Source organism: Meriones unguiculatus, chromosome 19 (assembly GCF_030254825.1).
Source record: "Meriones unguiculatus strain TT.TT164.6M chromosome 19, Bangor_MerUng_6.1, whole genome shotgun sequence".
Lineage (NCBI taxonomy): Eukaryota > Metazoa > Chordata > Mammalia > Rodentia > Muridae > Meriones > Meriones unguiculatus.
The window spans coordinates 12,450,440-12,464,982 of NC_083366.1; the positions used below are offsets into that span (position 1 = coordinate 12,450,440).

At 38.6% G+C, this 14,543-nt stretch overlaps 1 protein-coding gene across 2 annotated transcripts in view; it reads left to right on the top strand.

Moving 5' to 3' along the window:
• Cubn (cubilin) overlaps nucleotides 1-14,543 on the top strand; it is a 209,521-nt gene that overhangs the window by 175,096 nt on the left and 19,882 nt on the right. For both annotated transcript variants that reach the window (XM_021648484.1, XM_021648485.1), the window contains exons 57-59: nucleotides 414-614; nucleotides 2,552-2,681; nucleotides 7,024-7,241. In XM_021648484.1, the coding sequence (XP_021504159.1) occupies nucleotides 414-614; nucleotides 2,552-2,681; nucleotides 7,024-7,241 (549 nt within the window). The remainder of the gene's footprint in view (nucleotides 1-413; nucleotides 615-2,551; nucleotides 2,682-7,023; nucleotides 7,242-14,543) is intronic.

Sequence of the window (14,543 nt, forward strand, 5' to 3'; positions counted from 1 at the left end):
CAGAGTACATCTTTGCTTTAAATTAGAAGACATGTTGATGAAAATTAGCAATCGCTAATGGATGTTTGCATAAACATTGGAGATGCCTGTCAGGAAACATCAAGAAATTGCTCATGTTCTCCTCATGGTCACTCTTATCTGTACCCAGGCTCTGTATAAGGTTTCTCTCACAAGCAATGCTGGTGACAAAACTCCATTCCTATTATGGAGTTTTCTCTTTTCTGTTCATGTTTTGTCTCGTGGATAATATCATTTCATCCGGAATTGAAGTTACACATTGATATAGAAAACCATCTCTTAATTTTGTTTGTAATTTCTACGTGAACAACAGAATTGTAGTATTTTGTCTGTTTATAGCATCACTTGTCTACACCATTTCTGCTCTGAAGTTGGCCATTTTGTTCTCTGTGTAGATCGCTCAGACATCACTGGAAACTGTGATCATGATGGCTTGCACATCTTCAAAGGTCACAGCCTCTCTTCCACGCCTCTTGCAACCATATGTGGTTCTGAGACCTTGCGTCCCCTCACCGTGGATGGCCCAGTGTCACTCAACTTCTATTCTAATGCATACCTCACAGACTTTGGGTTCAAGATTTCCTACAGAGTCACCAGTGAGTAACTATGCTAATACCATTTGGAATTTTCTTTCTTTTTTTTTTTCTTGTGTAGTTCACATAATGAGTTGTTGTTATGATTTATCATATGTCACCAACTTGAAGATTCAGAGACATTAAGGCAAAAAGTGATCAATTAGATACATGATAGAAAAGTAGTTATTTTTCTTGAAAAGTAAACCATTGGGAAAGCATTAGCTGCTCTTTCAGAAGACCTGGTTTGCAGCACTTGTATGGCAGCCTACAATGCCCCCTTCAGACCTCTGTAGGCGCTGTGTGTGTGTAGTGCACACACAGACAAGCAGGCATACACATACAAGCACAAATTAAGAAAAAATAGTAAAAAAACAAAAATCAACATTTCCATGAACTTTGTCTAAAATTACCCTCTGAAAGTAAAACAGAGAGTTGAGATTTATTTTGTAACAGTACGTTATCCAGCACAGCCACCTCAGTGAAACAGGCACACAAAACTTTTCCCGAGTTTGTTTTGTCTTTGCTCGGCTACACAATGCCTAATGGTAGGGAAAAAAGTAGCTTCTCTTCAAACCAAGTTCTCCTCCTGTCTACAGAGAGCAGTAAACAAGTACTTATGCGTGGGCAGGGTCACAGGTTTGTGCTCAGTAACTAGAAAGAGTGTTTCTGTGCCGCTTTCTTTGCCAGATTGTGTCAACGGAACAGAACACATCCTCTCTTGTGCCCTTGGATGAGAAAAGAGGATTTGTTTTATTCTTTGGTTAACTACTACTTTGGAGAATAAGCCCCTAATGTATGTTCTTCTGCTCTTTTATCCCTTATTTTTCTAAAATATAGAGAATGTGGTTCAATTCCCTCCCCCTGCGTCTGGTTTAAAGATCAGTTACGTGATCTCTTTAATAGAGTGAAATAGAGCAGTCGCTACCCACGTCCGGCATTCAATTCATGGCCTATATCCAGAGGTCTGAATGCAGAAAGATTTTTTGGCACAGAAAAGAATTTGTCTTATAAATGGGCTAATTTGAGGCAAAACCAAATAAACAAATCCTTATAGAATAGCCAAAATTGTGTCTAATCTTGGAAATATGTTGGTGGAGTGTGTTCATCTGTAACCGTAGAGATATCATCAAAATATACAAGCTTACTATAATTTTAGAATCATAAAACTAATAAACATGCACAGGGAAACACCACTCCTAGGTGGGAACAGCTGATCCTCCCTGGATGTACTCTATGTAAAAACAATGCCCTATTAGTTGTAATGGGACATTATTATATTTTATGGTGATTACATTTTGAATGCTGGGTCTAACAAAGGGCTATGGGCTGTTAACAGCTGGAGACAGAGCAGGGAATGGTCCAAATATCTTCATGCTTAGTGAAGAAAAATAACACAAATTTGGGCAAGTATGAACTTTACAAATCTCACAACTAACTACAAATCTGTAGAAGCTAAGAGTGAGGCATTTGAGCCACAGAAGGAGCTGACCTCTCACACTTCATCGTGTGACTGTCTAACCCTAACCTCTTAGGAAAGAATATATGTTATTTCAGATGTCTTCATTGCAGGCTCTTATGAACAGAGCACACCTTGGGCTCTGTGTGCCTCTTCTGAGCATCCAGTTGCCATGCCATCTCTCTTTCAACCTGTCATTTAGAGTGAAGGGACAGACACATCCCAACACATGAAATAGTCTTTGTTGTTGTTTTTATGCTATTTCTTTGACTTAGACTTATGCCCTTCCAAAATATGCCTTAAAATGTTTTATATTTCTCTTCTTTTTCTCCTCCCTAGAAAAGTCAAATTTGTTTTTAAATACAATGAAGGAGGTCTAGGTCATCTGAAGAACAATCAACATGAGCTCTTAGGGGGTAGTAAGCAACAGCTTAGACTCTACCCAAATGCTCTGCCTATGCTGTGATGACCACCCTCTACCTCCCCTTGTTTGCTGTTACAGGCTGTGGCGGAATCTACAACGCATCCTCTGGGATCATCAGAAGTCCTTCCTTCCTCTTCAGCAATTATCCCAACAATGTCTACTGTGTCTACAGCATAAACGTTAGAAGGGACAGAGTAATTCTGCTTAGGTATGTGAGACAAATTTGTTTATTAAAAAAAACCCTGTCAGTTCTGTTCACAGGAAAGCTACCTTACTGATGGAGCCCATGAGTTCTCATGGTGGCCTCTCTGGAATTTAGAAAAAGGCAGAGGGGTCCCATACGGCAGTAAAGCCTTCATGATGGCCCCCTGATCCTCCACCCAATTCAGTGGGGATTGAGGTTAAAACAGGAGAATCACCAATTAATTTCTTGTAATCACTTGTAATTTCTCAACGGTTTCACAAGAGCTTCATATAATAGCTGCCAAGTTACAAGCCCTTCTTAAAATCAAAGATAATATGAAAGGCTAGGAAAAATAGTTGCCATTGTTGAACATTTATTATTTATGACAAGCTTTGCTCAACACCTTTCTCGGATGTTTTATTGTACTGTTAAAATCATCATGAGAAAGACATATGTGTACTTGCATATGTGTTTCAAAAGGCCTCACAGCTTCCCCAAGGTAACACATATTTAAGTGAAAAGTGAAAATCTGGACCCATGTCCAGTGTCCCCCAAAGCTCTGTCCTGAATAATTTTACCACTTCTCATCTCTTGTTAATTAAAGCAACTCTAAATTATTGCTTTATGGGATGTCTTATGTTACTTGTAAATTATCTAATTCCAGTTATCCAAGCAAGACTGTAGAGAATGCAGCACCCATTTTCCAAAGAGATTAAGTGCCAGGCTTCTTTCTCCTAGATGGTTTATTTCCATCTCTTCAATTTCACTGATACTTGAAATTTTCAGCAGGTAATAATAAATCTGAGGGTAGTTGATAGCAATAGAGAATTTTCTCCATAGAAGCTTGACAGGCTGAAACAGCACCTATTCATCTGTCACCAATCTGCCACTGATAGTTTCTGTCCTGATGATTATGAACTCTGAGCCTTACTTTCAGCATATGTGTGTCCACTGGGTCCATGAACTGTAAGGCAGGACTCATCAACTTGATTTAGCTTTTCAAGAAGAAAGTGGTTTATAGGTTAGACCTTGAAGGAAACTGCAAGTCAATAACACCTGAGACTATTTGTGAGGAAATGTGCCTTGGGGATTAAAAAAAAAAATCCTGCAAGTTTTAGTATTAAAAGAAGAAAAGCTGTCAGACCACTAGGAGGAAGCAGCCAGAGAAGGGACTGCAGTCAGGGACAGAGGTGCAAGCTCAGCTTGTCCAAGCTGCTTCTGCAGTTTCTTACATGCATAGGATGTACAGGCCGCTGTAACAAAGTGCCATGAGCCAGTCAACTTATACACAACAAAAATTCTCATAGTTTTGGATCTGGAAGGTTCAAGACAGGTAGTTTCAGCATCAGATGCCCATGACCTTCTGCTTCAGAGAAGGAGATCCTGCCCTGCTGTGCCAGATGTGTCCTACAGTGGTAGGGAGTGGGAGCACATTCTCAGAACTCCTTCACAAGAACACCAATTCCATCCACAGAGGCCGCACTCTCCTAACACAGTCAACCTGGAGCTAAGATGTCAACATGGGAATTTGGAGGAAGAACGTCTAGAACATAGTTGACAGAGATTTGACATGTATATAAAGTGCACATACATGTCTCCATTTCCAGCTTGACCCAGGAGATCTATGGTCACAGTTTGTTCTGAGCTTTGGGAAATTATTGTGTATCCATGTAGCCTCTATTTCTATGAAACAGATATTATTATAGGTATTGTGAAGCTGTACATGCTAATAAAACAAACCCTTCTACCCAGGCTGTGAAAATGTGCTGGATACATGTGGGAAAGTCAGATTTTTAAAAGCATTTTCTGTGCTTTCTTGGGAAAATCGAAACAGATTTGGGCGCCCCTGAAAAATGAGTGCCCTGAAAACTCGGATTTTATCATTCTTTTTAGATTCTTCTTTTGTAAAAAAAAAAAAAAACGTGTATATATATATGTGTGTGTGTGTGTGTGTGTATACATACATATATATATATAGTCAATACAAAATAAGATCAAATGTGTCAAAAATAATAGTTAAAAATAAAAATGTCATTGGAAATGGTCTTTCTATTGTTCTCCCATAAGATTCTTTAAAGAGAACAATACACATTAGATTTGATGCAAGAAATCAGGATTTTTTTTTTTTTTTTTTGGCCTGGATCTTCATTATCAGTTTGAAAAAATAAATTTAACTAGCTAAAATCTTTGAGGGAAAGACTCGAGGATTATTTTTAATGCTCATAAAAAGGAAATGTTTAGATATTTGATATTTCAGAATTATTCCATACTGTCATACAGTTCATTAAGCCTGTTAACAAAAATCATTGAGAGAGCAGAATTAAGCCTACCATGTGATTCTAAGGTAAAAGATGTAGGAAGTTTTTGGGGCGGGGATGGGCATTTAGAAGCGGTTACTTAAGGCACTTGGGCAGCAAAGGCAAGCTGACCTCTGTGAGTTCAAGGCTAGCCTGCTCTTTACCACAAGTTCCCAGACCTGACTCAACAATGAAGAAGCAGAAGGAGAAATAAAAAAAAAGAAAGAAAGAAAAGGAGAAGGAGGAGAAAGGAGGAGAAGGAGGAAAAGAAAGAGGAAGAAGAGGTTGAGGAGAAGAAAAAGATGGAGACAATAGAGCACAGGCCTGGAATAAAATATTAACTAAGGCCGTCCAAGGAAAGGTCAGGACGAATTTGTCAGGAAGGTTGTACTTGGTAGCAAGCGGCCTGAGGCACACTAGCTTAACACGCCCCTTCCCTTCAGTAGAGCTGACAAAAAGCTAGGCTGTGTTCTGTCAGTGGCCGGGGCTAGTGCGTGCTTCAGCCCTTCATTTGCTTCTGTGAGCGTCACTGTAGCAGAGGCAGCTTATGGAAACAAAGAGTGCCTCGCTCTCTGCTGACATTTCTGTGGTGGGGGAGGGTTCTGTGGCCACGCCAAACTTCATTGTGTGCATATGAGATTACTCCTACTCAATGCTGGGAAGGCAGGGGCTGTTGCAGGAGCCTTCAGTGATCAACCCAGGGATCAACGGGAGTTTCTTTTTTTATGGAAAACATTGTTTACTATTATTATTATTATTGTCATTATTATTATTTATAATTTATTCACTTTATATTCAAATTGTAGGCTCCTCTCTCATCTCCTCCTGGTCCCACCCTCTCTTTCTGTCCCTCCCCAATCAATTTTCCCTAGTCCACTGATGATGGGGAAGTCCTCATGTCTCCTCTGGGTTCTCTCTTTTTTTATTTTTTATTTTTATTAATTACAGTTTATTTACTTTGAATACCCCCTGTAGCTCCCTCCCACCTCCCCTCCCCATCCTACCCTCCCTCCCCCTTCTCCACCCATGTCCCTCCCCAAGTCCACTGATGGGGGAGGTCCTACTCCCCTTCCTTCTGATCCTAGTCTATCAGGTCTCCTCAGGAGTTTCTTGTTAAATCAGTCTGATGACACAACAGAACTCCTTCACTCCGTGTTTCTACAGCTTCATGTTTTGTAAGAGCCACAATGATTCCATTTCTTTCTTTATAAAATGAGAACTTAATTTTCCTGAGGACACGCTGTATACCAGGCACAGTGGTTCAGCTGTATCACACTGTTGCACTTGGTGAAACAAGAGCCTGGAAGAATCATAGTCAAACCCTATAAAACCAGAATTTCTTCCACCCGTCTTAGCCTTCTTCCCCTAAATAAAAAATAAATCAGCAGTGTCACTTTTCATACAACACAAGGAAAAAAAAAAAAAAAAGAGGAAGAGTATTTTTAGGTGAGACTGAAAAACCTAGCATGTTTTCAGGGTAATAACACAGGCCAGCCTGTCAAAACTCAGAAACTATAGGCTGGTAATGGTAAGAAATGCTGGGAGGAGTCATGTTCCTTGAACCTGTAGTTGCCCTGGTTAAAAAATTACCCTCCATCTGAATATGGTAGGGCACAACATAAAAGACATGAAAGTAGTGGGGTGTCTTGCTGGAAACAGAGAGGGGTTCAGCAGGGGAGAGACGGGTAAAAGAGAATAATGGGGAGATATGACCAAAGTATATTATGTATGTCTGAACTTGTGAGAGAATCAAGAAAATTATCCAAAAATTGACGACAGTTGAACCTAGGCCTACATTGCACTGAAGTGTGGAACTGTATCTTATTCATCTTTATATTCCCATCTTCTAGCACAGTTATTAGTTACCCAGCAATTACTGGCTTTACATGTGAATCCATCAGTAATGTCTTATTTCCAAGATTTCTTTCCAAGTGAAGCTTAAATACTATGTTGTCAGTTTTTTGCTTTATGTTTGTTTGTTTTATGTGTGTGTGTGTTATAAGAACTAGAAGTACAGTTTAATGGGCATACAAAAGAGGACCTAAATAATGACAAGTTGTACTTCACAGGTTCAATGATTTCGAGGTGGCTCCCTCCGCCCTCTGCAGTCGTGACTACCTGGAGGTTTTTGATGGTATCAGCATTGGAAATAAGTCATTTGGAAAGAGGTGTGGTTCCACCGTTCCACAAACTCTTAAGAGCACCAATAACAGCCTGACCCTGCTCTTCAAGACAGATTCTTCTCAAACAGCAAGAGGTTGGAAAGTATATTTCCGAGAGACAATAGGTGAGCGTTTGAGACATGAAAGTCTTTTTTCTTTGACTCCTGTTTTTCTGCTTTATTTAATTTTTCCCCAGCATTTTCATTTAAACATAGATGGGCTCCAAACAAAAGGCCTCATTGGCTCTGGTCGCTTTGTTCTTAGAGAGCTAAAGAGTCTTGGGAATTTTAAGCAATGATTTTATGACTGTAAAAATGGAACGCTTCTGTGGGCTGGCTATAGAAGTGATCAAGGAGCAGGCAACCGAGTTCATGTCAGAGACTGTCTTCTCCTCTTAGTAGGGAACCCACATGGAGACTGACTTTCCCTATCACTGGACTAGAGAAAAGAGATAAGGAAGAAAAAGGGAGGGACTGGGACAAGATGCAGAGATGCAGGAGGGGACTACAACCAAGATACAAAGTGAATAAATTGCAAAGATAGATAGATAGATAGATAGATAGATAGATAGATAGATAGATAGATAGATAGATAGATAGATAAATGTACTCTTCAAGAACCAAATAACCTAGGAAAAGGAGAACTTAGCATAGAAGTCCTGATAGGAAATGGCCAAGATTCTACCTACCACAAGTGGGAATGGAGGTAGAGAAAGGATCAAAGTACCAAAGGTCTTTAGAAGTCCAAATGCCTCAGAAATGTCGTATTTGGAGCTTGAAGGGCTACTACTAGGGAAGGTAAGTGAGTTGAGAATGAGGTCATACGGGCAACCTCAGTCTATGTTTTTCAGGAAGATTGCAATATCAGGCCGGTAGACCTGTCAGACTCATGTATCTAGGAGATGGTTGCAAAGGCATTTGAGCTGGAGAGGGCAGTCTCAGGGTCCTGTGCGATGGCAGCACTGGCTAAGTGCGAGGATAACAACTGAAAACAACAATCCAGTCTAATGCCAGTCACATGAACAATGACTCTCTACCTAAGATTAGCACAGGGCACCAGTCATTAACAATAAAGAGCAATTAATCAGTTCCCTGTTTATACTAATTCCATCCATTGTATAATTTTTATTTGACTCTGGACAGTATTTTGATTTTTCTTTGAAAATTGATGTGATTAATCTGAGATCTGATGGATCCTCAAGAAAATCCCGTACTCTGAGACTATTAAGAAAACTGTGAGGAATTTTCCACAATAAATAATCTGGGCCCTTTTTCCAGGGCTTTTTCTTTGCCCATGGCCTCATTTACCCCCATCTCTGTGACATAAAAACAACGCTTTAAACATCATTTAGTTTTCTGTGTTATGCTTTTCTGAATTTATTTTTAAAGATTCTATTTATTTATTTGTGTGAGTGTGTCTACATGCATGTGTCTGTATGAGTATATATGACATGTATGTGCAGATGTCCACAGAGGCCAGAAGAAGGTGCATGGAGCTATAGTTATGGATGTCTGTGAGCTGCACCATGTGTGTGCTGGGATCCAAATTTTGGTTCTTATGATTGAGCACCAAGAGATCTTGACTGCCAAGCCATTTCTCCAGACTCATTAAGACGTTTCTGGAGGGGAGTTATCAGGCAGGCATTGGTGTTTCATAAGCTCCTTATCCATTGTTGAGATCATGACAGTTGTACTAGAAAAGTGTCTTGCCACCTATCCTTCCTAGCTGTTATGACAATAATTTGAAAGCAAGTCTCACAGGACACAGAATGTGGTCTTTCTAGAACAGTATAAGTAAAGCAATATGGAAAACACAGGAGGCTATTTTAAAAGAAATGCCCACATTGCTTCAGATACTTCAATTTTGCACAAAGGCTCTCATGTATTAGACTGCCACTGTGCTTCAGATGAAGGATTTTACCACTTTCTCATCTTGTATAGATGCCATTGTCCACTTGAAGATTTAAAAAAAATTAAATTTATTAATTGTTCTTTTCAGTGAGAACTCAAGTATTATAATCTTTAATTGGGTCTTACAAAATTTTTTAGTTCACACAACTAAATGTCCTGGATGGTCTAAATAAGTTTCAAGCTTGTTGCTTTGTATGAGGAAAAGATGGAGTAACAAATGCTAGGGGTTCTGGAATCTTTTCATTACAGAGTTGACAAAAAAAAAAAATCAACAACAACAACAACAACAAACCTCAAAAAGTCAGACTTGGCTAATAGCATACACTGTCCCCTTTCATTTAACACATCTTTTCTGTTAGGAAATAGCTACTCCGAGAACCAGACTAACTTCTCATTTCCAAGGCAGTCTGGAAAATAACACCTTCCCTGAGTGAATAATTGATGTAAAAAGGACACTGCTGTAGCCCTTGACATTTCTGTTTAGTTTTATATCAACTATATCTCTAACTACAGTTTTTGTAGCTTTGCTGTTTATACAGTTGGCAATAGCGTATGCACATCTGCTTTAACTTTTCAAAAGTCTGTAAACTCAGCTTATGTATCAAGTGACAGTTACTGCAGCATCCCCTTGAGCATTTGCTATGTTTGTGTTTTCATTGATGGAGAGAATTTGGGAGAAATATTAACAGTGGACAATTGGTAAATAGATAGTGAAGTTGAGTCTTCTTTCTTTTGTGGACTTTCTGCTCAGTGAGGGAATAAGCGAAGGCAAAACCAGCACCCAGAGCTGGCACATAACCACAACATAAAAATTTCTCATATTTCCAGTGAATGTCACTTCAGCACAAATTTAGTATATAGTACTGGACTTGGCCCAATAAGGATTCTAGGAATTGAAATCAATAAATGGAAATCAGAAGAGGGATAAAACAGGGATCAGGACAGGAGCTTATCACAGAGGGCCTCTGACAGACTCTACCTAGCAGGGTATCAAAACACATGCTGAGACTCATAGCCAAACTATGGGCAGAGTGCAGGGAATCTTATGAAAGAAGGGGGAGATAGAAAGACCTGGAGGGAATAGGAGCTCCACAAGAAGAGCAACAGAACTGAAAAATCTGGGCCCAGGGGTCTTTTCTGAGACTGATACTCCAACCAAGGACCATGCATGGAGCTAACCTAGAACCTGCACACATGTAGCCCATGGCAGTTCAGTGTCCAAGCAGGTTCTCCAAAATAGGAACAGGGCCCATCTCTGACATGAACTCATGGGCTGGCTCTTTGATCACCTCCATCTGAGGGGGGATCAGCCTTACCAGTCCACAGAAGAAGACAATGCAGCCACTCCTGATGAGACTTTATAGACTAGGGTAAGATGGAAGGGGAGGAGGACCTCCCCTATCAGTGGACTGGGGAAGGGGCGTAGGAGAAGAAGCAAGAGGGAGCATGGGATTGGGAAGGGGTGAGGGAGGGGCCTACAGCTGGGATACAAAGTAAATAAAGTATAATTAATAAAAAAATTTAAAAAATAAAAATAAAATAAAAACCCTCAAAAAAAGAATAGATACGTATTTATATTTGGCATATTTATTACAAAATAGTATATAACTTTTATATATTTTATTTCATATTCACATGTTATGAAATATATGTTACAATATGTGATATTTAAAGGTATCTGAGTTATTTATTAAACATTTATATAATAACAAAATTTTACTTTAAATATAATTTATGTGATTTATTATATAATTGTAAATATAATGAGTATATGTGTTGTGCAGATGTGAATATATGTGGTAAAAAAAATAAACAAACCACTTTTTAGGTGTTGATAGAGAAATGTCACATCTGTCCTGCTGGATTTGCATGGCATTAAGGTGAGGGCCCAGTACAGCTAAGGGAGCATATCTATATTATAATAAATGATAATAAATCTGTACAACCAAAATTAGTAGCTCTAAGTTATGGGCTTCAATTTAGTAAACTTTCTTACTTTAGGGCTCTGACAAAATGAAGGAACTTAATATTTTGTTCTGGTGAACTCTGGCTGATAGACTTGTCAGGCAGTCCAGTTTAGAAGTGGGAGAAGCAGACCACAAGGGAATTAAGTGACCTGTCAAGGACACTCAGCAAGTTCTTAGCACTGCCACCAGAGTAGTGAGAGTTTAAAAATCAATGATACATTCAGTATGAAATAACGCATTAATGAAAACTAAACAATTCCATTTCTTTCTTTAAGTTATTATTATAAAACTATTGTTTGTTGTGTCTGATATTTATAAATTCCACCTCTTACATCACCATCTGCCTTATGATATCTAAATAACACCCGACTACTAACCTTTATTTCTTTAAATAGAATGCTTTCCATTTTTTAGACTTTTGTTTATGTAATTGCCAATTTTCAGTAAAAATCGTACTTGAAATAAGGAATATGCTAATTAACATGTCCTGAATTCTACAAATTAATGAATGTGTTCTACCTGCTGAAATACCAGATTCAAACCTTTTAAGTACTAGACCTGGCATCATTGGTTGTTTCAAAAGAAGCATTTCTCTACTATGAGACTACCTATTACACTAACTTAGTCACTATTTTGGATCTTTTGGTGAAATTTTTACTGCTGTTCTGCTGAAATATGTTGTTAAATATGGCTTGAAAGTTAGAGAGATTGCCTTTGAAAATACACTAACACTCAGGGCTAAAAGTCATTTTGCTAATATTTATGTGTATAGATACATGTATGTACATGCTCATATACACATGTGTTTTTATAAGGCAATCACTTTATGAATAAAAATAGATCGAATTAAAAAAAATAGCTTCCTAATCCCATACTAGAAGTCAAAGAGCATCTAATAACTATTTGTGGTCTATGTATCCCTTTATTGTTTTTGCAATATTCCCTAGCAACTTATTATGTATGGAGTGATTTTAAAGACACAAAGGTGAATTTAGCAAGGCCCTATGCTTGATAAACTGTACTCTGTAAGTAAACATCTCCTTAAATTTAGTATGATAACTCTCTTTAACGATGGCAGTCCTAAATCCTAGTGTAAGCTTTGGAGTAGCAGACCCAGTTTATAATCCTAATAGTTTTGGCCTTGGATAATGTACTTTGCTGTGCTGCCTTGGTCTTCTAATCTATAAAATGGCCACACTCATATTAACACTTTATAGGGCTGTAGTGTTGATTAAATTAGAAAATTATCTGTATTCATTTGACAGCAAGAAGTCTGAGCTCCAACTAGTAGTTTTGTCTTGGGAGGTTGAGAGAGGCATTCACTGGGATGAACAATCCTGCATAGCTATAACATTGTGCAATAACTTTTGAAAACACTTTAACTATAATTTCCATGTTTTCCTGATTTAGAATAATAGGTAGAGCTTTCTGTTGGACTCAAAAGGCACTTGGTCAAAAACTCTAATTATATGTGTGCACATAAATTTTACATGGCATATTTGTTGACCCTTTTATCTCCAACCTATCTCTATTCTGAAGAATTTATTTCGTGTTTGGCTTTTTCTTCCAATTGGGGAATTTCAAATTTAATATATTTATGTGCAACAAAATTACTGATATCTGATTTCATTCAGCTTTTGTGCTCTTTTCCATCAGCCATCTTTCTTGCCTTTAAAAGCTTCACTGCATTTTTTTTTTTCATTTATTGTTGGTGTATGTGTTTGAGGATGGAGTATCATAGTGCACAGAACATCGGAGGAGAATGATGCAGGAGTCCTCTCGCTGTGTGGGTTCCAGGGATTGAACCCTGCTCTTCAGGCTTGGTGGCAAGTGCTTTTGCTTGCTGAACCATTTTCTAGCTCCTTTTCTTTGATTCTTAAAAAAAAATGTTATCACTTTCTATAACTCTTCTTTTTATGCTCTTATGCACACAATCTGTTATTCATTTTAAGTCTTACCTTATAGATTACATCATTCACCTGATGCTTTGAATTGATCCCTTTGAATTGATATGGTGCTTACATACAGACCCAAGGACAACTCATAGAATTCATCTACATGAGTAGAGTGGGGAGTGAGTGACAGAAGATAGCTTCATTTTCCTAGAGTGGCATGCCTGGCCAAGCCTCCTTTTTTTTTTTTTTTTTTTTTTTTTTTAACATGGATCTAAGGCTACAGCAAAATTAATGCAAACCTGTTCTTAGGCTGCTACCTAGTGTTGACAAATCAGAGGTGACTGCACCAAACAGACAAAACCGATCTCTGAGCCTGTGTTAATGTGTACAGCAACCTGTCCTTATGGGGATCCTGCTGGTCTTGGCAAACATTGACCACAGAAAGGAGGACTCGCCATGCTGTCACTGGCACATATGATAGTCAAGCAGTAGCTTTTGTGGGCTGTAGTTACTCAACTCAGAGTTGAAGGACTAGTCTCCCAACGTCATCCATGACTCACAGTAACCTAATTTAAAATGAATATCTTTACCATTTTAAATAATCAGTGCAATGAACTTAGAATGTACCCAAATATTCCATTTTCTTACAAATGATGTGTTTTTCAGTCTTTTCCCTCTTACGCATTGCTAGGATATAGAAATGTTATTGATTTTCACCTCCTGTCATACATCCTCGGTTTTGACTGACTGGATTCTTGGTTCTACAAGTGTATTTGTAGATTCCTTGGAATTTTTCTATGAGGAGAACAAGCATCTGTAAACAGTGATATCTGTATTTCTTCCTTTCCATGCTTTCTTCCCTTTGAGTATTAATGACCAGAGCTTTAACAGTGTTGAGTAAGGGTAGTAAGAAAAACATCATTCCTTGTTCCTGATCTTGGAGGGCTGCTTTAACTGTTTACCATTAAGTTTACTATTAGTGGCTAGCAATGGCTCAGTCATCAAAGTGCTTGCCATGCAAGTGTACAGATTTGAGTTGCAGTCACCAGCACCAAGGTAAAAAGCCAAGCACAGAGGTGTGGGCCTGTAATCTCAGTACTGGGATATAGACAGCAAGATTCCTAGTGTTTGCTAGCCAGTCTAGCTGAATTAGTAATCTCCAGGTCAGCGAGAGGCTCTGTCTCAAAATACATTATGGAGAACAATCAAGAAAGACACTGGCTGTCAGACACTTGCCTTCAGAGGCACACACACACACACACACAACTTCTTTAAAGTTTGATAATACCTTTAAGCTATACAGATATTCTTTATCAAAATGAGAAATTTCCCTTCTAATCCTAGTTTTCTGAGAGTTTTTTGTCATGAAGTTATGCTGTATTGTATGAAATCCTTTTAGAGAAATAGACACAGCAGGCTCATCAGAAACCATGTTGAATCCTTAAGTGAATTCACAACTCTGGACTGGTTGCTACAACAGCTGTGAAAGTCACAGTCAGGTTTTCTCCAAATAAGGATGACAAAGCTCAAGCCCCTTGTGGTTGAAGAAAAGCCATGGTAGCATTCTCTGTTACACTATGGCACCACTTTTAGATGCTTTTGTCTGATGCTTTTTGTCTGCTGGCTCCAGCCACAGATGATCCTGGAAAACAGGA